The 19,098-nt window shown below is 49.0% G+C and overlaps 2 protein-coding genes across 2 annotated transcripts in view; both read left to right on the top strand.

The window, feature by feature from the left end:
- The window catches only part of METAP1D (methionyl aminopeptidase type 1D (mitochondrial)), a 45,300-nt gene extending 36,262 nt beyond the window's left edge, over positions 1-9,038 (top strand). The window contains exons 7-10 of the mRNA XM_017839063.1: positions 6,992-7,089; positions 7,700-7,747; positions 8,632-8,710; positions 8,844-9,038. Coding sequence (XP_017694552.1) covers positions 6,992-7,089; positions 7,700-7,747; positions 8,632-8,710; positions 8,844-8,922 — 304 coding nt within the window. The 3' untranslated portion in view covers positions 8,923-9,038. The remainder of the gene's footprint in view (positions 1-6,991; positions 7,090-7,699; positions 7,748-8,631; positions 8,711-8,843) is intronic.
- A 3,601-nt stretch (positions 9,039-12,639) lies between these two features.
- On the top strand, positions 12,640-15,858 carry DLX1 (distal-less homeobox 1). The gene is made up of 3 exons (XM_017834043.1): positions 12,640-13,142; positions 13,650-13,849; positions 14,208-15,858. The coding sequence occupies exons 1-3, from the start codon at positions 12,830-12,832 to the stop codon at positions 14,460-14,462; spliced, it is 768 nt and encodes a 255-aa protein (XP_017689532.1). The 5' UTR covers positions 12,640-12,829; the 3' UTR covers positions 14,463-15,858.
- The last annotated feature ends 3,240 nt before the right edge of the window (positions 15,859-19,098 follow it).

Raw genomic sequence — 19,098 nt, 5'->3', positions numbered from 1 at the left:
AATTTAATTGTGCAACACAGCTGCACATAGGCTTTTTGAGCATTTCTGTTGTTCTCCCTGTCTTGCTATTCCTCCCTCCAGATCTATTTTTTAAACTTTTTTTCTGGTTATTTTTTTCCCCTTTTTTGTCTCTTCTTCCATTTTTACTCTCTGTACTTTCTTGTTAAAGTAATTTTCCTTTGTGGCTCTCATTCTTTTTTCCCCATTGAAGGCTATGAATGTAGAAAATTATCACAATTACTCATATAATTGAGCCTCTTTGTAGCAAGTGCAACTCCAGTAGCCTTTCTCCATCATGAAAATGGTTTCATTATAGGGTTTTTCATATTCTCTGACACCATCTACACAGAGGAACAGGCGTGCAGATGAGATGTACTAGGAACAGGGTAGATCAGTAAGGTCACAGTAGGAATAATTAGCTCTGCTATGGAAAGAGCATCTAGGCCTTTTACTGCTACATAAATGTACTGTCCATGGCTTTTAGTCACAAAAAAACTTACTAACAAATGGAGCTCCCGCCTACTACTTTGAAAAAAAGATTTGTATCAACACTACAATTTTCCATCATTAAGACTAATAACACAGAGCCTAGTATACATCAAGGGGAATAAAAAGAAAAATCTCACATTCAAGTGGCGGCTGGGTGCTGACCTTTGTTCCCTTTTTTTGTGTTCAACTTAACTCTTTACAAAAAAGAGCCACACGCCACACCAACATGCAGGTGAACTCCAGCTAGTGCTAGTAAAGCATGGCATTCAGTTGGAAAATCTGATAAATCTCCATGCAGGATAATGCATTTCATTACAGATTCACTACATTAATTTTAGCTGTATTAAAAAAAAAAAGGGAAGAAGAAATAAAAAGAACAGAGTTGAATGTGACATTGGATTTTTGCTCTGTTGGTACAGAGGTCAGTTTGCTTGCGAAGTGTAAATATATAGTCAGCGCCCCCTCTGAAAAGCAGATTAATCGAAGCTCGTAACTATTCAAAACTATATATGAAATAGCAGGTCATTAACTTTATTTCTCAAGATTTTACCGTGTTGACAATTTAAATGTGCTGATTTGCTTAGAACTACTTTAACACTGCCTCTGCTGAAGGATCACCTTGACTTGGTGAAACTGTGTGTTTCAGATTATTTGTTATTCAGCATTTGCTTGCAGACAGACGTATAATATATAATACATACATTTATACATCAAAATCTGAAGTTTCAGAAGAGTTAGATATAATACCTGAGAACAAGCACCTACAAAGTGAAAACATTTAGGTCCATCAGAATGGAAATGTGTCTAAGTTTCTTTCACCGGTATTTCTATAAAGGTGCTCAAGTGATATGCAGAATCCATCTTACACGCAAATAATCAGAATATTTTCTTTCTACAATTAGGTTTGGGAATAATTATATCTCAGAGGTAAGTTTGCAGTCAGTATTCAAACACAGTCTTTGTTATGGAAGCTCAGTAGCTGACACTGAATACTTCCTTGATAGCAGTTCCTTCTCCCATCGGCTATAAGTTGCAATAAAAGATTGCATGGAAGTTACTTTGCTTAAATTTGGGTCTTTGCTAACTCCCATTGAAAGGGGTGTCAAAACTGTTGGTCAGCTCCAGTGGAAATGGAATTGGGCCCTATGGTCCATTTCCTTCTACCACTTCTGACATTTCTGTTTCAGATATAAATAAATCTAGTTTGAAATCTCTTTTTAGACAGTGAGTTTAGGTCCATGAAAGTGTTATGAGTGTAGAGAGCTGAAAAACTTAAACATGATTTTGTTAAATAAAGCGATTTCCAATTCCTACAAAAAAATAGTAGCGATGAAAGTATTAATAAATGGTTTAAAATGTTTAACTCCTAAGTATATGTTTTGATATTAATTTAGAACAATATAAAGCAGATTTTAAAAAAATCTGTTTCTATCAGATTATGCACATTTAAACAATAAGTGGCTCAGGCAAAATAAGTCATTTTAATGTCATCTGTGATAGATTTTCCTTGACAGCTACTGTAAATTACAATTACACTGCTTCTCTCTCCACTTGAAAGTAAGCATTGCAATAAATTATCTTTTATTTCAATCCATCATGTCTGCTTTCAGAAACAGAGAACCTCAAATAAAAGTTCAGCACTATTGTAAGAAAAATACAGTAATTTGTGTTCCAGTTTGAAACTAAAATGTACCTTTCTTTCAAAAAACAATTGTTGGCTTTCAAAAATATTACTAATTATACCTCAACATTTATTGTCATTATAGGGAATCCCTGAACCTGTGCATTCCCTCAGTCTAGGATTACTATTTAAGAAGAAAACACTTGAATATTTTTCCTGTAGAATTTCATAATTTCTCAAATTAGACACTATGGTACTATTCAAAATAGATATTTTTATCACCAGTAAATATAGTTTAGGCTGATGTTGCTTTCAGTACATTTTTTTAAAAAAGCAAATATGACATTCAGTGGCCATTCTGCTAACAATATATCTAAGAAAAACGTGATTACTTGTAATTAAAAAAAAAAATCAGATCCCTACATAAGAACACAATTATCATAGGGCTGTTATGTGTTTCTCAAGTGTGTTCACTGACAAGAATTGTAAGACAGATTGGTTTAGCAACTTCAGCCATTCGTGTCGTGCTGCTCTGCAGGACTGGTTTTGATAAAGTTTCATCCCTGAGGAGGGAAGCTGGCTCTGTGGGAGAAGCATTCCTGGCTGAGAATCAGTTCACCGGGATGCTCATCCTGGGTAGCAAAGCAGTCTGTGCCATCTTGTCTGATCAGTCAAATTCTTTCTTCCATTGTGCCATCAGAGAGCCCAGAGAAGCAGTTGCTATCAGTGCTGAAAATAGGATTTGTGTCACTTTTTTGTCTTCAGTGAGTGCTAAGAATACTAGACCAGACCTACCTTGAGGAAAAGGTGACAAAATTTGGTAAAAGGAAAAGAAAATGCTCCTTTAGATGCTTCTGGAGGCTATCTGCACAGGGCAGCCACCTAAGGAAATTCTTTCAACCTGCTTTTCAGCTTCTTAACAGCAGGGATTTATCACCCAAGAGCTCCTTTCAGGGGAAGCTTGAGTACCGGGGAGAGCTTTGTAGAGTTGGTCTTGCCTGTTCCTGCTTTGTGGCAGTTTCTGTTAGGCTGCTGACAGGACAGCAATGCCTGTCTCCACACTTATCCCTCCTTTCAGAGAATTAGCTGTTGTCTGGCAACATGGGAAGAGGATGCTCAGATAGCAACTGATACCTGTCTCTCCTGTCTCTGCTCTCAGAAGCACGATACCACCACAGGAGAGGCTCTGGCAATGTGTTTAGGTGGATAGTCTGGCCCTTAGTGATGTTCCTTTACCGGCTTGGCCACTGCTGATCCATCCCAGTGCCAGACACTTTGCCTGACTTTGCCGCAAGCAAAAGAAGAGCAGCACTGCAGGCACTCTTGACTCCGCAGCCACTGGGCTGGAACACATGGCAACAAAACATAAAATCAAGTACTGGGCTCACTAAATGATTGAGCTTTTAATCCTGCCCAATTCACCTCTGCCCAAGCATGCAACGTGGCTCAAAGAATAATGTCTGTGATGATAAATGTTGTCAATAGGTATTTTTAACAATGATTATTATGAAGAAACTTCTTTTTTTCTCTTCATGCTGTCTGTGTGGTATGGCTCTGCTGCCCCAGCCTTTGCTCTGGAAATGCATACCCCATGGACAAGGGGAAGTGGCAGACTGGCACATCTTTTGCCACAGCAGATGCCAGGCAGCCTAGCTCAGCTATGCCAACTTCTGCCTCCTGCCTTTGCTGCTTTCCCACTTGCAACCAGGGCTCCTCCAGCTGCCTAAGCATAGACTGCCTGTCTACAAGAAGTATCTGATGAAGTTGGGGCTGCAATCTTGTAAGGTTGTCTTTCAGGAAAACTGGAATACAGCCTTAAACAGCCACCCCTGATAGATCCTGAACTGAACAGTGCTCAACCAAAATATTGAAATGTTGTCAGCAGCAAATGGCAAATATGTGCAAAAATGCTCCACTCCATGTCATCCTGATTTTTAATCAGATTCCACAGCCTGAGAATCCTGCAGACCGGAGAGGCTAACCAAGACCAACAGTTCAGTTCATTCTCAGAGCTGTTTCAAAGTTACAGCCAACACGCACATTTACAGAGTTACCTTTGCAAGTTGTAGTTTGGATTAGCAGCTTTGGCTTTTTACTGTAACTCTACAAGCAGGTGAGAGCTCACTGGGATTTTTTAAATACTCCAAAGTAAAGCTAGTAGCTATGGAGAGAAATTCCCCATAGGTCCTTTTGAGAGATATGCAAATACTAAAACCAGATTGAAAGCGGCTGAGTTTCATACCTGCAGCTTGTTTCCTCCACAGGTTTTCTGTGTGACACTTCAGGTTTATTGACCATGTTACATTTTATGTAAAGAATACCAAGGTTCTGTATGTAGACATTTTTAAGAGGAAAGGAGGAGGGGCATGGGTGTCTGTCAGTGCAGATGTCAAAGCCCTGTGAGTTCCAGGATCCCGTTTTGATCACAGACAGTAACCACTGAAGTACTGATCCCAACAGAATTGTTTTCAAGCTGTTTGGCAAGAAAGTGGCAGAATTCACCACTGAAATGCATGAGAACCACTTCTTTCACTGCATGAGGACAGGATACTGTCTTCACACTGCCTTCTGTGTGCCCAGCGCTCGTGTGCCTGCTGCCCAGCATGCAGCTGCTGCTGCTGCTACCCTCCTTGACAGCAGCTGAGTGCTGGGGCAAGAGCTTCTCCTGCCCAGTGGAGAGTATGTAGCCATGGTGCTCAGAAAAATAGCTGCACAGAAAAAAACCCCACCTTTCTGTTTTCCTATAGAAGATGGATTTTGCTGGGAGAAAAAATCTCTAATAATACAAAACATCTCAAAAAATGACTGTGTTCTTTCAGGGATGCCATGTAAGGACATCAGCAAAGCTGAATAGTTATTAGAATTGTTTCTGGTTTTGAAACAAGACTTGCAGAAGAAGGTGAAATAAAACTTTGTCACACATTGCATGGATGTCTTTTCCCCATCTTGCTTTAGAGAATCACTTCACCCATATGGGAATCATCATTTGCATTGCTCTTGGTCACTGGAGATCTTCCATTCGTTTTGTGTATGTTTCTGAGGAATCTGGCTTTCTAACTCATTGCTATTCCCTGTACTTCTTGCTTGACCTTCGGCATCGTCATAGCCAGCAGGCCAAGTCTCTGACCCAGATGTGGTGGATGTGATAGAAAGGCAGGGAAGAAAAGTACTTTCCATCTCTAGTAGGACTTTTCGTTGCATAATCCTTCATGATTTTTTCCAACATAAATGATGTATAAGGTAAAAGCCTGAACTTTGAAAACAAACAAATGAAGCCCGAATTTCTAGCTTTATTGGTAACCCTCTTTGCCTAGTACTTTGGACTTTGGAGGCTGCTACACCTGAAATTTCCATTCTTCTCCAAAGTTAATGAAGAAATGTGGTGAGTCTTTGTATCAGAGCAATGGGTAGGTAAAAGCTAATATACAAACCCTGTTAAAACATGTTTTAAGGTCTGAACACTGCAGCATTATTAACCATTGACCCAGCTCTACTCTCTCATTGCCATTTCGCTGTAGTGGAGCAGCATGTTCCTCAATTGCAATGGCATTAAATTCTGGGACTATGACCCATGGGCACTGGAACCAGCACTGCAGGGTCTGTGAAGCCTGGTGTGCAAAGGGATTACTTTGTACAGCAAGCTGAGGCCACTTTGCACCTGAATAAGAGCTACCCTGTGGGGTTTAACATGCTTTAATTTCTGTAAGAGCTTACACCTTTATTTGAGTTTCTTAACTTTTTCACCTGTAGTGAAACTCTCAGAGAGCATTTGTTAGGGTGTAAATATAGGCAAACCTGAAGTTCTTAGTGCCTACCTTGATTCAAAATAAAAAAATGAAGCTTTTCATGTAAGTGAAATCTCTTCAGGCTAAGTGCCTTCCTGTCTTGCTCCTGTTTGATTTTAGAAACAGTGTGGGGATGATATGCAGGGCCAGGGGTAGCTTCCTTGTCACTTCCAATCCATCTCTAGGTCTTCCCAAATCTCTACGTTTTTCTGGTTTGTATGTGGGCAGCCCTCCTGTCTAAGCTGCCTCAGATCACTCCCTCCACCACTGCTTGAGTACAGGCAAAGCCTGAGAGTGAAGCCTGTAGACATGGGGTGGCCCAGCAGCCAGAGGATACCCCATATACCTCCAGTCCTCCAGCTTTTAGGAACTGAGATAGGAATTTGTCTTCTCAACTTGGGTAGGGATCAGTGGCCACCCATGGCCCTGCAGGCAGCTCTCAGAGATGCTACTCCCTGAGGCAGGCCATGACAGGCAGGGTAGATCTCCCAAGCAGAACTGAAATTCTCTAAGATAAATTTGTTAGAAACACATTGTTATTTAGTGTGAATATATTTGCTGGACTTTCAATACATTTTCATACTGAATGTTTGCAGTATTGTAAAATGAAGCAGTAGGGCTCTTAGTTCTCTCTGTTGGCAGCAAGAGCCTCCTCTCTTCAGGAAACCCAGTGCAAGCACTGGATCTGCACTTCAGGACAACTCGGTAGAGGCTGAGGTTTAGTGATGTGCTGGGCCCTTGGCTGCCCGACTTGGCAACTTTAGCTGTGCTGTGCCATGTTAAAATTAGTTCCCAGTGTGCTTGTGGAAAAGATTATCTTCCATAAGACAGGGAGACGACATGCTGCCATCTTGCTTAGACAGCAGGGCTGGGACAGGAGCTACCAGCCTCTGCTACCAGTCTCTGCTACCAGGAGTGTTATCTGTGAAACCTAACAATGGCTCACCGGTGTTTGCTCCAGTGGCCGCTGTCTTTCGGAGCGGGTGTGAAGTGGTGACCCAGTGTCGGTGGCAATGCAGTGGCGAGGGCTGGGACCGTCTAGCAAGAGGTGATAGTCGGGGCACGCACCCTCACGGTGTCATTTTTGCCCCCGCAGCTCTGTGGCGCGGCGAGGTGGCTTCCAGGTCTGCCCCTTTTTCGTCGGCCACGGCATCGGGTCGTACTTCCACGGGCACCCCGAGGTGTGGCACCACGGTAAGCGGCCCCCGCAGCCAGACCCGCCTCCCCCCGCGCCGCTCCGCCGCCGGCGGTGAGGGGGCATCGGGAGAGAGAGAGGGAGGGCGGTAAAGCGAGCAGAGCCCCCACACACCCACGCACTCTGCCGGCTCAGGAGGGCGGGGGATTGCCGGGGGGGAGCTTTCCTCGCTGGGAAGCTGGAGGGCATCCCCGGCCTTGTTTTCTGAGAGTATTTTTGAGGACAAATCGCTCGTTAACGGAGTTGTCAGGGCAGCCGAGCCCCGCGGAGCGCCTTCCCCGCCCCGCTGCGGGCGGCGACCGCCGTGTCCCGCGGCCCCGCATCCCGCCCGCTCCCGAACCGCGCCCGCGAAGTTTGTCACGGGGCAAAGAAAAATGTCTGCTGAAAATTAAAGCCCCCGGCCTGGACGGAGCCGCCGTCGGGGAGGTCCCGCTGCGGCAGGGGTGGGATCGCTTTTGGCGGGTGCTCCGGCCTCATAGCAGGGCCCGGCGTGCACAGTACCTGCGAACCAAAAGGGGGTTTAAACAAAGTGCTGGTTGCGTTTCCTATTAGAAGAAAAAAAAAAAAGAGAGCCAAGATCCATAAACACGTTTTTATTTTCTTTTGTAGCCAATGACAGCGATTTGTTAATGGAAGAGGGGATGGCGTTCACAATAGGTTAGTAACTCTCTGCTATGGTTTTCTGTTAAAAAACACACACGGAGCAGCCCAGATCCGTTAAATTTCTCTATTAGGATATAGAAATAGCTGTGCAGACAGGAGGATGTTGGCGACACTGACCTCTTAGGAAGCAGACTAAAATATAATTTTTTTAAAATTATAACTAAGGGACCATGTGAGTGAAACAGCTTTCAAATTGCAAGATTTAAAAAATGAAATTTTTTTACAAATCTTATTAATACTTGACACGTATTTTTGGCAAGGCAGAGACTCTGCCAGCACACTTGAGTTGAGGAGGGTGAGAAGGATTTGATCATGTCCCCGATGCTGAGCAGCCTGGTGGCACTTAGTCATTCGCTGTCTGCCAGAGCTGCTGTTGGGTTTGGGGACTGCGGCGGCGGTAACCAGCCGGAGCCTCGCCCCGCAGACTGATGGTGCTCACTTCCAATCGTGGAAAGCTGCTGGGGGAAAAACCCTCTTTCTCACTGTGTGGCTAAATGGCACGGCAATTAGAGGGAAATAAGAAAATTGTTGTTTTGCTGATTTAATGAACATTTTAAGCCTGTTTAAAAAATTCAAATATTTAAAACTATCTGCTGTTTATAAATGTGGTTGGTGCTTTGGTTATTATCCACGGGGTCTTAATTAAAGCTTGATTAAAATTCCCTGCTTTTACAAAAGGGAATGGGCAACTTCCTACCTTGATATTTCATCTTCCTTTTTAGTTCACATTTCAGTGTGGCCTCCCCGGCCTAGGGAGGACGGGACCTGTGTGGATGGGGAGCTACCTGCTGGGACATCCCCCCTCCTTTCTTGCTTGTTTCACAATCCACGCAGGAGTGCAACTAACTTTAGAATACATTTTGTTTTTCTTGCTGCAGAGCCAATAATAATGGAAGGATCCCCCGAATTTAAGATTCTGAAGGATAAATGGACGGCAATTTCTATAGACAATAAAAGGTGCCTGATTTTATTTTTTGTTATTTCCTAAGCCATGGAACTCATCACTGACAGACAAAAAAACCCAAACGGATGAGTTTTCATGCGTGGTGGATGCGTTTGCCCCGTAATAACTGCTAAATGTGCATTTCAGATCAGCACAATTTGAACATACCATTGTGATTACCTCAGAAGGAGCAGAAATCCTCACTAGACTGGTGGAAGAAACCTAAAGACGGAGCAAGGAGCGGAGGGACTTGCTGTACTTCTGGGATTTCCAGTTTCACTCAGGACAGAGAAGAGGTTTCTGTAATTTCTCTGGGGTATGGGTGCTGTGTGAGTCACTGCAGGGGACAGAAAAAGCAGCTTGAGGGGTCAGCTCTGGACATAGTTCTTTCTGTGTGTTACCTGGTGAGTATTTAATAAAAGTCCCTTGGCTTGTTTGTGACCCTTGCAGCAGCCATGCACAGTCTGCAAGTGCAAAGGTTTGGGTTATTTGGAGTGAAGGACAGAGAGCGGGTCCTCTCTCTTCCAAATCCTATGTGGGACAAACAGGTATCAGATGACACAGTCTTTGTGCAGCTGAGAGGACAGAGAAACATAGTATTTTCCCTTTATAGCTGAGCTGTGGAGGCAATTTGTCTTCACTGCGATTAGCACAGTGCTGTTTCCCAGGCTGTAACTTCTACTAGGATGGAAAGAAGTTTCATGAGGGTGTCAGGCGGAGGCAGCAGCCTCTTCCCCGCATCCTTCCCAGCAGCAATCCCCCCCTTCTTGCCTCTTTTTACACAGCACAAAAAAATGATTAAAAATGAGATGCGAAGCACACCTCTCTGGGGATCAATAATTGCCCTGCTTGAAGAATTAGCTGGTTTGGGGTAATCACTGCTCTGCGGTGCCCACGTTAGTTAAGGGAAAGGCACTCTGCAGTTTAAGCGTTTTATGGAAACAGAGGAGATGCGGGTCTCTCTCGACCCCATGCTCTCTGTGGTCCTGTCCTGGGCCTGCGGGGGGTGCAGGGTTTGATTTGCAATTTAGGCAGTTGCTGACCACCCTGTCAGGCCAGATGGGTCTGGCATTGGAACTTGGAGGCTATGAGAGCAGGACCTGGTCCTATGAAATGCAGGATAGTGTTTGGAGATAAATGACTTCCAGAAGTTTCCCAAGCCCAAGGCAGCAGCAGTGCGGTTTGGTACAAATAATTTGCTCCCCATTGCAGGGGGATGCGGTCCTGTGCTGAGGGCTGGCCTCAGCACATTCAGGCAACCAGGGCAGCTCAGCACCGGCTCCCTCAGTGGTCCCGGGCAGAAGTAAGCCTCTTTCTTACAGCTTTACATGCCTGTTTGCTTTCACTCAAGTACAGTGAGCTCTCAGCTCTAATAGTTTCTAACAGCACCTTTTCAAAAAGGGGGGACCCCCCTCCCTGAACACAGCTAACGCTGCAGGGCAGCCGCTCAGCGTTGTCCTCCCCAAGAGGAGCATGAAAGGCCATAAAACCTGCAAAACAAACGATGCAGCCAAGTTTACAAACACACAGATTAAACAGCACAAGCGACCCTCGGCACTGCCCGGAGGGGGATGTATTTTGTTCGCTTACGTTCGGTAGCGTTTCCCCCTCCGCGGGGCACTGGGGGCAGCTTGTGCCCCGCGCATCCCAGAGGCACTCCAGGGACGCCTCCCGTGGATTTTGGCCAAGCCCGGAGCACCTGGATGGCATCACAGATGCCAAGCTTCTCACCATCGTCTGCCCCTCTGCCTCCTGTCCTGCGCTTACCGCGGCGTGGGGTGAGACGGGAACGGGGCAGCCGGGAGGGGGAACCTCCTTCAGCCCAGCTTAAGGGGACTGCTGGCAGCTCCTGGTAATCGCTGTTCACCCCAGAGTCCCTCAGGTAACTCTGGGGGGACTGCAGGTTTTACCGTCGGCTGCAGAGCGGTGGCGGCCAGGCGGAAGCATTGATGGCACACGTTTGTAATCCTAATTATGAACGAGACTAAAGAGATGTGTCGGCTGTGTGGGGACAGCCAGCGCGTCGCACAGACCCGTCGCGCAGGAAGTCTTGCCGGGCCAGCACGGTGAGAGCCCCGATGTGGCAATCGCGGGTCAGGGCGTCCCGCGGCCCCTCCGCGCCCGCTGAAGCCGCGCTGCCCGAGGCCGGCGATGCGCGGAGGGGCAGCGGCCCCGCTCCGGAGCATGGGTGTGAGCAGAGCCCCACCGACCGGTCCGCGCGGTTTTGGCGGGGCCGGCGGGACTGTGGTTCGCCTCGGGACTGCCTGCGCCCGGCCGGCCGGAGGAGGTGACGGCAGACCCTGCGGACACGGAGCAGCCTCCCCTCCCTGGAGCCGTCGGGCTGAGGCCGCCGAAGGTGCCGGAGCTGCCCGGGCGCCCTGTCCCCTCCTCGGGCAAGCGCCCAAAACCGCCTCGGGGCGTCACTTACATGGCTGGGGGGCAGAGCCGGCTGCCAGGGGACACCGTGTGTGTTGGGACACACCGCCATTGCCCGTTTCGCGCCAAGCCTCGGAGAGTTTGTGAGAATGAACTTTGCGTATCGCGAGCAAAGCAAAAAAATAAAACATTAAATAAAAAAATGGAGGGAAAGAGGAAGTAAGAGAGGCATTAGGAGACGAGCAATTAAAACCGACAGAGCCGCTAATGAAAGGGGGGAAAAAGAAGTCAGGAACAGAGGGGCTCGGTTGTGCCAGCTTTGCACAGTCAGGAGCCGACTGCTTCACGGAGCGTCGCTGCCCGGAGGAGTCTGAACACCGTGCGGGCGCTGCTGGGGGTGCCCCAGCCCCGCTGCCGGCGCTAATACCTCTAACGACATCAACGCCGCGATTTGTTTTGAATGTTCACTTTTATTGGTCTTCTCCCTTTGCCAAAATGTGCTTGATTACATAGATGTGGTGCCGTGATAACTGCGCACCCTAGACAGCCTAGGTGTAACCGGGAAAGTTCAGCCCAGGCCAGATCAAATCCCAGGCTGTTTAATGCTGGAAGGCTGCATGTTGCTATTAGTGTTAAATATATGGCTAATTATGCGTATGAAAATTAAACATCAGTGTTATGCTAATGGGGCCGCCTTCAGCTGTGGATCAGAGCACTTGAGACTAGCATTTAATCAAATGAATCAGTAACTAATACATCTGCACGTGTGAACTTTCACAAGATCATTTTCCTGTTACAGTCACACCGCAGAATTATGAAAGAAATAATTATCAACACTTTCTAATTATCTAGCAAAGTAATTTGGGATTCATCGTGGGCTTTCTGGGGAGGATCTCCCAAGTCCCACCTCATTTACCTCTCACGCGTGCGGAAGTTTTCATTTTAAGCTCAAACGCGCCGTTGGCCCCTTTTACGGCGATTTTGTTTGGTTAGATTGGTTTTTTTCCCTTTAAAACAATAACGACGGGAGCCGGGCGGCGCGATCCGGCGGCGCGGGCGGCGCTGGGACCCGCGGGCCGGGGCCGAGAAGCTCCTGAGCGCCCGCGGAGCGTGTCCGGCCGGGCGGGCGGGGGCCGCTCGCTTTGTCCGCGGGTCCCGCCGGAGAGGGGCAGGAGCGGCGGAACCCCCGCAGCCCGGCGGCGCCGGCGGAGCGCGGCCGCTGCCCCTCCGCGCCGCCTGCGCGGCGAGGGGCGGGGAAGGGCGGAGGGGCTTGCGCTGCCTTCCGCCGAGCTCCGGACCGGCGCCCTCGGGAGCGGGCGGCCGGGAGCGGGCGGCCGGCGATGGAGCGGGTCCCTGGCGGCTCGTTGCCCGGGTCCGGGCGGGCGCGGGGCTCGGTGCCGTCGGGCGGCCGCGCTCGGGGACGCGCCGCCAGACCCGCGCTCCGCGCTCACCGCGGTCCGGCCGAGCCCCGAGCGCCAGGGACCAATCCAAAGCGATTATGCAAGACGGCGGACCAATCAGCTCCGCCGTCTCATGAATATTCATAGACTTGGCTGAGTCAAAGCTTTTAGGCGAGTTTGTGTAGATCTACAGCATCATGCTTAGACTTTTCAAAGAGACAAACTCCATTTTCTTATGAATGGAAAGTGAAAAACCCTGTTCCGCTTAAATTGGGTTCTTTCCTGTCCTGAGAAACACAACAGACCCCAAAAAGGCAAGCTGAAGAGAGAACACACACACAGACCAAGCGACAAGAAATGACCATGACCACCATGCCAGAGAGTCTAAATAGCCCCGTCTCAGGGAAGGCTGTCTTTATGGAGTTTGGGCCGCCCAGCCAGCAAATGTCTCCTTCTCCCATGTCCCACGGACACTATTCCATGCACTGTTTACACTCCGCGGGCCACTCTCAGCCTGACAGCTCGTACAGCACAGCTTCGTCCTTCTCCCGACCGCTGGGCTACCCCTATGTGAACTCGGTCAGCAGCCACTCGACCAACCCCTACATCAGTTCAGTGCAGTCCTACCCCAACAGCTCCAGCCTGACTCAGACCCGGTTAGAGGAGACAGGTAGGTGCACTCGGCTTTGGGGAGAGGGGAAGGGGGGAGGGAAAGCAAGGAGGGAGGAAGGGTGCTTGTATTAAAAAAAAAAAAAATCTGTGGGGGAAAAAAATAAATTAAATTACAAAATATTAGTCAAGAGAAGCTGAGGATCACAGGGGACCAATACACAGAGTACACAATGCCTGGCTGGAAAAGAAACCAACCCAGATGTGCACGTATTAGTCTTCGTAATTATTTATTGCGTAGTGCTATAAACAATGTATGCAATTAAGGGTAATTAAACCTAAACTGCAGCCTGTAAAAATAGCAAACTTTCTCTGGGAAGAAGCCTGGGCTGCCATAATCGCCTGGAGCCTTTGTTAGCGTTACTCGAGCTTCACTTTTCTTCCTTCTCATTATTGTTATTGTTGATGTTGTTGCTGTTATTGTTGCTGCTGCTGCTATTACTGTTACTGCTATTATTGCTATTGCTGCTATTATTATTATTTATTCTGCATCGTTTGTTGTTCATAGGGGCCGAATCGGAGAAAAGCACTGTGGTAGAAGGAGGGGAAGTTCGCTTTAATGGGAAAGGGAAAAAAATCCGCAAACCCAGGACTATTTACTCCAGTTTGCAGCTACAGGCTTTGAACAGGAGGTTCCAGCAGACTCAGTACCTGGCTCTCCCTGAAAGAGCCGAGCTCGCAGCATCTCTGGGACTCACCCAGACCCAGGTACAGCGCCGACTAAGCCGGGCCTTCTCCCGTGTCCCCTCCCTGTCCCCACAGCCGGCGTGGGAGACCCCACGCGTAATGCAGACGGGTCACAACCGCGGGCAACGGGGCCCGGCGCGACGCCTGTCCCGCCGCGGAGGCGCACCCGGTACGCGGAGGCCCCCGCGGGGCCCGCTGGGGTTGGCGAGGGTGTCTTATTGGGTGGTTTGCCATCACAAAATAACACATCAGCCACGGGGGGAATAAGGGAGAGAAGCTGGGGGGCCGCTGGTTGCGGGGATCCGTCGGATCCCAGAGGGATGGGGCAATGCTGGACCATACCGAGGGATGCTGAGCCCTGCCCCATTCCCGTTCGCAGGTGAAGATTTGGTTTCAGAACAAGCGTTCCAAATTCAAGAAGCTGATGAAGCAAGGAGGGGCCACCCTGGAGAGCAGCGCCTTGACCAACGGCAGGGCTCTCTCGGGCAGCTCGCCACCCGTGCCCCCAGTGTGGAATACCACCTCCGCCTCCGGTAAGGCCTCGTCGGGGACCCCGGGCACCTATATCCCCAGCTACACGTCGTGGTATCCTTCGGCCCACCAAGAAGCTATGCAGCAGCCGCAACTGATGTGATTATAAATACTTTTTCCCCTAATGCAAGCACTATCCGTCCCAAAAGAAATAAAATTATCACGGAAAAAAAATTAAGTAAAATAAAAGGAAAGGGGAAAAAAATCTAAGAGAGGGGGGAAGAGAGAGAGAGGAAAAAAAATACAAAAGAAACCCAAGCAAACAAACAAACAGGAGGTCTCTTGCCCATCCAGCCATTAGGACGCTGCACGGTAGCTCGGTGCAGGAGAGCACAGATGTGATGCGGGCCGGTTCCCACCGCTGACAGCTGACGGAGCGGCCCCGAGCACCGCACAACAGCCTGGGAGCAGAGCGAGCGCCGGCCGCGGCTTTGTGGGACAATCAGAAAAAGATGTTGGGGGGGGGGAAAGCCCTCTCCTCTGTCCTGTCTGTCTGTCTGTGTCTGTTGAAATGTAGGTCATTTATTTACTACCCCGATCTGACGGTCTCTTCAATTGCAAGGGGGAAGGAAGCTGTACAATTTACCAGAGCTTCCTTCCCTCGACATTTTCTGTACCTTTCACTATCCATCTGTATATTTTTTGTTGTTGTTAAAAGGGGAAGACAGGGGTTTTATTTATTGATTTAAATTACCACTATGAGAGTGCTAGAAACAAACTCAGCTTGCTGAGTGCACTGCTCGGACGCACAATTTAAACGAAACCACAGACGGTCCGTCGTCCCGTTCCCCCCGCCCCTCCTCGAATAAATCACCACGAGGGAAGGATGCGATTTTAACTTTGACAATAACTTTTATACTTCGCTGGTGTGGAGAGGTTTGGTCTGAATGATTTGCATTTCTCGCGTATTTAACAAAGGAAATAAATGCACATTATTTGGTACTCTGAAGTGGAATCGCAGCAGCTGCCGAGCGCTTTGCTGAGGTGAAGCAAGGCGCGGAGGACGGAACGAGAGCCCCGAGGGCGGCGGCGACGGGGGGGACCCGCCGGGAGGGTGGGCAAGCGCACCCGCACAGTCCCAGCGCGGCCTCCCCGCCCAAAGCCGGCCCAAAGTCGAAATGCACAAACCGACGTGCAGGAGCTACTCGCTGTACATATTTTATTCTTTATTATTATTATTATTATTATTATTATTATTGTTCTGTAAACATGTTGCACAAATTTAGCCTTTTTTAATTATTATTTCTGTTCTGTTTCGTGTGGCTGTAAAACATGATGCTTTGTGTACTGAGATCTTGACATTTTACTTGTGAAAGTCGGAAGATGTGATAAACTGAGCTCGGCTGTGTTTAGTGTTCTATATGTCAAAGTTTAGTTTTATATTGAGAATGTTAACTTATTGCTTTGTATCTGGGGGAGGAAATGGAAAAAACCCACACAAATCTTTGTACATAAGTTATAAAGTTTCTTTGAGACAGTAAAATTATGGTTTGGAAAAAGAGACACTCGTGCTCCCTTGTCTCGTAGCGCAGCCGGGAGCGGGGCCTGGGCCAGGCTCCGCGCTCCGCGGCGGGACTGCGGTGGCCGTAACCGGGAGGCGACACAGAGTAAGGGGGTCGACGCGCCCCGGACAGGGCAGCGTGTCCCCTTGCGCCCTACCAGACTGAGTTAGGCGGCGGCGGCCGCCGTGATGAGCTGCGGGACCCTCAGCCGGGGGATCACTCCGGGCCGAGGGGGATCCGGGAACAGTTCCTGGGACGGGAGAGGGATGCGGACAGGTCGGGACAGCCTCGGCCTCCCGTCCCGACAGCCGAGCCAGCTGCCTATGCCGTCGGCGGCGAGGCCGTGCCGCTGTCGCCGCGCTCACCCCGCGCCGGGCTCAGCCCGGGCCGCTGCTGTGGTCAGCAAAGCGCTGCAGAGCGGAGGGGACCGGGAGCGGCCGGGCTGGGCCGGCTGGCCGTGCGCGTCTCTGCGCACAGGTTCCGCGGCGGATCGGCCGTGCAGCCCCGCGGGCGATGCTCACCCACCCCGAAAGACGCACCCACTCCCCACTGCGCTGGGCCGGAGCGCAGCCGATGCGCGGCAGCGCAGCACCCGCCCTGGCGCGCACACGCGGCGCCGTGGCCCGCGGGGTGTTGGATCCGACCTGGAAAACGCTCCCCATCTTTGCATTTCCCGCGGTGCCACGGCCCGAGCCCGGACCCGATCGGCTCGAAGCCCCGAGCGGAATCGGAAGGCTCCGCGTCCCCGCAGCGCCGCAGGATCCGCGCAGTTCCCGCGGCGGCTCAGCCGGAGACCACAAATGCCTTTAACCGGACAGGAACGTGGTGGTCAAGCAGCTCGGAGCGTTTTAAAGATATATTAGCTTCTCCTAATTCAATAACGTCTTGCTAACAGTTTAAATAGAGAAATTATTAGTTTTCTCTCAGCGAGGCGGTCTTGAGTTAGAGGCTATTATAATTGTACATTTGAAAATGTTAATCTCAATACAGGCCTAATTAATTCTGCCTTGTTGCTGACAAGTAGTTCATCAAATATCTGATTCGAAGATTTTCATAATGAGGATATTAATTAAACTATGAATAATCCAAAGGTGCTTATATTGAAACAATACCTCATTACAATGATTAAGTCCTGACTTCGAATATTATACCTTTACCAATTGTCACCCGGCAAACACAACCTTATGGATGAGTCTGTAAATGGCAAAATGTAATTTTGGGATATATTTTTTCCTTGTTGGGGAAAAAAAAAAGTGCCCCTCATTTTCAAACACTTCTGAAATAGGTTACACACAGCTTAATGATGATCAAAATGACTCTTTTCTGCAAAAAAAGACCCCAAAGTGCGCGTACAGCTGCAAACCCAAGAGGGTCAGCATCATTTCACTGTATTCTCTTCTTGATTACAAGCCGAGCCCATCAAACACAACATAATTACAGTAATTTCAGGTTTATTTATTCTAATGCAGTTTCCCCATCTCTCTGGTAATTATGAGCAATTTTTTCGCCCAGGGAATCTTTTTGCATTAACAAAAGAGATAACGCACTGAAAGCCAAATTTGCTGTGCATTGAGAAAAGCGAAGAAAAAAAAAATAAAATAGGTGCGAGCTGCCATCTCTGCAATTCTCCTATATTGGAGCTCTGCAAATTGCTTGCAGGTGTATGGAGCAGAGCTGTCAATAGGAAGGGGCTTCCAAATTAGCAAATGCACAATGTTGAAGTAATGAAGACAGACTTAGCAAAATTGCCAAACAACAGATACCTCTTTAATATCTTCCACCCAAAAAGAAAAAGGAAAAAAAAATCCCCTTGGAGTGTCCCTGCGAACCCCTTTCAATGGCTGGGGATGTTGTACATGTGTCAATCTAATTGCAGAGCACAGAGCGGCCCCTGAAACTAGAAAAAAAATCAAATATCAGAACCCGTTTGCATTCCGAATTTGCTCCCTTCGTTTGACAGAGGGGGATAAGAAATCCCAGCCGCCGGTCTCTCCGCTCTTCCCGCCGCCGCCCACCTGCCCCGCTCTCGCCGCCACCGCCGCTCTCATGCCCCTGCAAAAGTGCCATGTCCCCTGGGCGTCGGCGCCTTCCCCTCCCGGCTCCCGTCTGGGGACCGGGCAGTAACGCACCCCTCCGCAAGGAACCGACAAACGCGCACCACAAAACCACCGCCGAAAACGAGCGCTCCCCGGCGCCGTAGCCCCCGGCACCACGGCGGCCCCGGGCGGGAGTGTCCCCGCGCCGCCCCCGCGCCGCTCTGCCCGCGCTGGCTCCGCGGCTGGCGCGGCTCTGCCCGCGGGATGCCCCGGCTCGGCCCGCGGGATGCCCCGGCACGACCCGCGGGATGCCCCGGCGCGGCTCTGCGCGGCAGCCCCGCCGCCCGGCAAGCCGTCCCCGCTCCCCTTCCTCGCCCTGGTGCCGCCGGCGGGACGTTTTGCAGGGAGACTGGGCCGGTGGAGCCGCCGCCGGTGCTTCCCCCCTCTCGCGGCCCGCGCGGGGCATCCATCCACGTCGCGCCCCGTGCACTCACCTACCCCCGCGAGAAAGGAGCCTGTGTCGCCACCCTTACCTTCCGCCTCAGTCCCTGAGGCTCTGGGCACAAGTCTTTGCTTTACAACAAACCAAAGGACCGAACGCGGCTTTTTGCTACGAAAGTTAGAGGAGCGAGAGAGTGTGTGAGAGAGGGAGAGGATAGGGGAGGGAGAAAGAAAGCGAAAAAAAAAATGAAGCCGAGCACAATAATAATATCCTGAGAGTGCAAATGTGGATTGAGATCCCCCAGAGATGCACATGCCTCTGAGCGCAGCAGCCTTTTTGCAGCTCTGCTCTTGCAGAATATGACTGAAATTTTCTGCTATATAGCCTCTGTCTTTATAGCTGATGAAAAAAATTGCAGATTATTAGCATAAATGTTTACTCTTCATTACGCTGATGACATTGTGCACTCGAGATCTTGGTAATCTTTGGGAAAATTATGAGTAATTTTTAAAAATTTTAAAGCAGCAGCAGTTACCATGCAATTCAGGCTAATTCTGCGTAGGCTCCGAACGGATATAATTATCGAGGAGTCAAGATGTTATGCTAAAAACTATGCATTGATATTCCCATTTATTATGTACATACAACTTTGACAATGTTGATGCTTGAAATAGCAGGAAATTGTCTTGCGCAAAAATTACAGTCCATATTAGGACATGTGAAATTGCGAAGAATTATATAGTAATTGCAGGCTTTCAG

Source organism: Lepidothrix coronata, unplaced genomic scaffold (assembly GCF_001604755.1).
Source record: "Lepidothrix coronata isolate B3197 unplaced genomic scaffold, Lepidothrix_coronata-1.0 Scaffold7, whole genome shotgun sequence".
Taxonomy (NCBI): Eukaryota; Metazoa; Chordata; class Aves; order Passeriformes; family Pipridae; genus Lepidothrix; species Lepidothrix coronata.
This window is presented reverse-complemented; position numbering and strand designations above follow the sequence as displayed.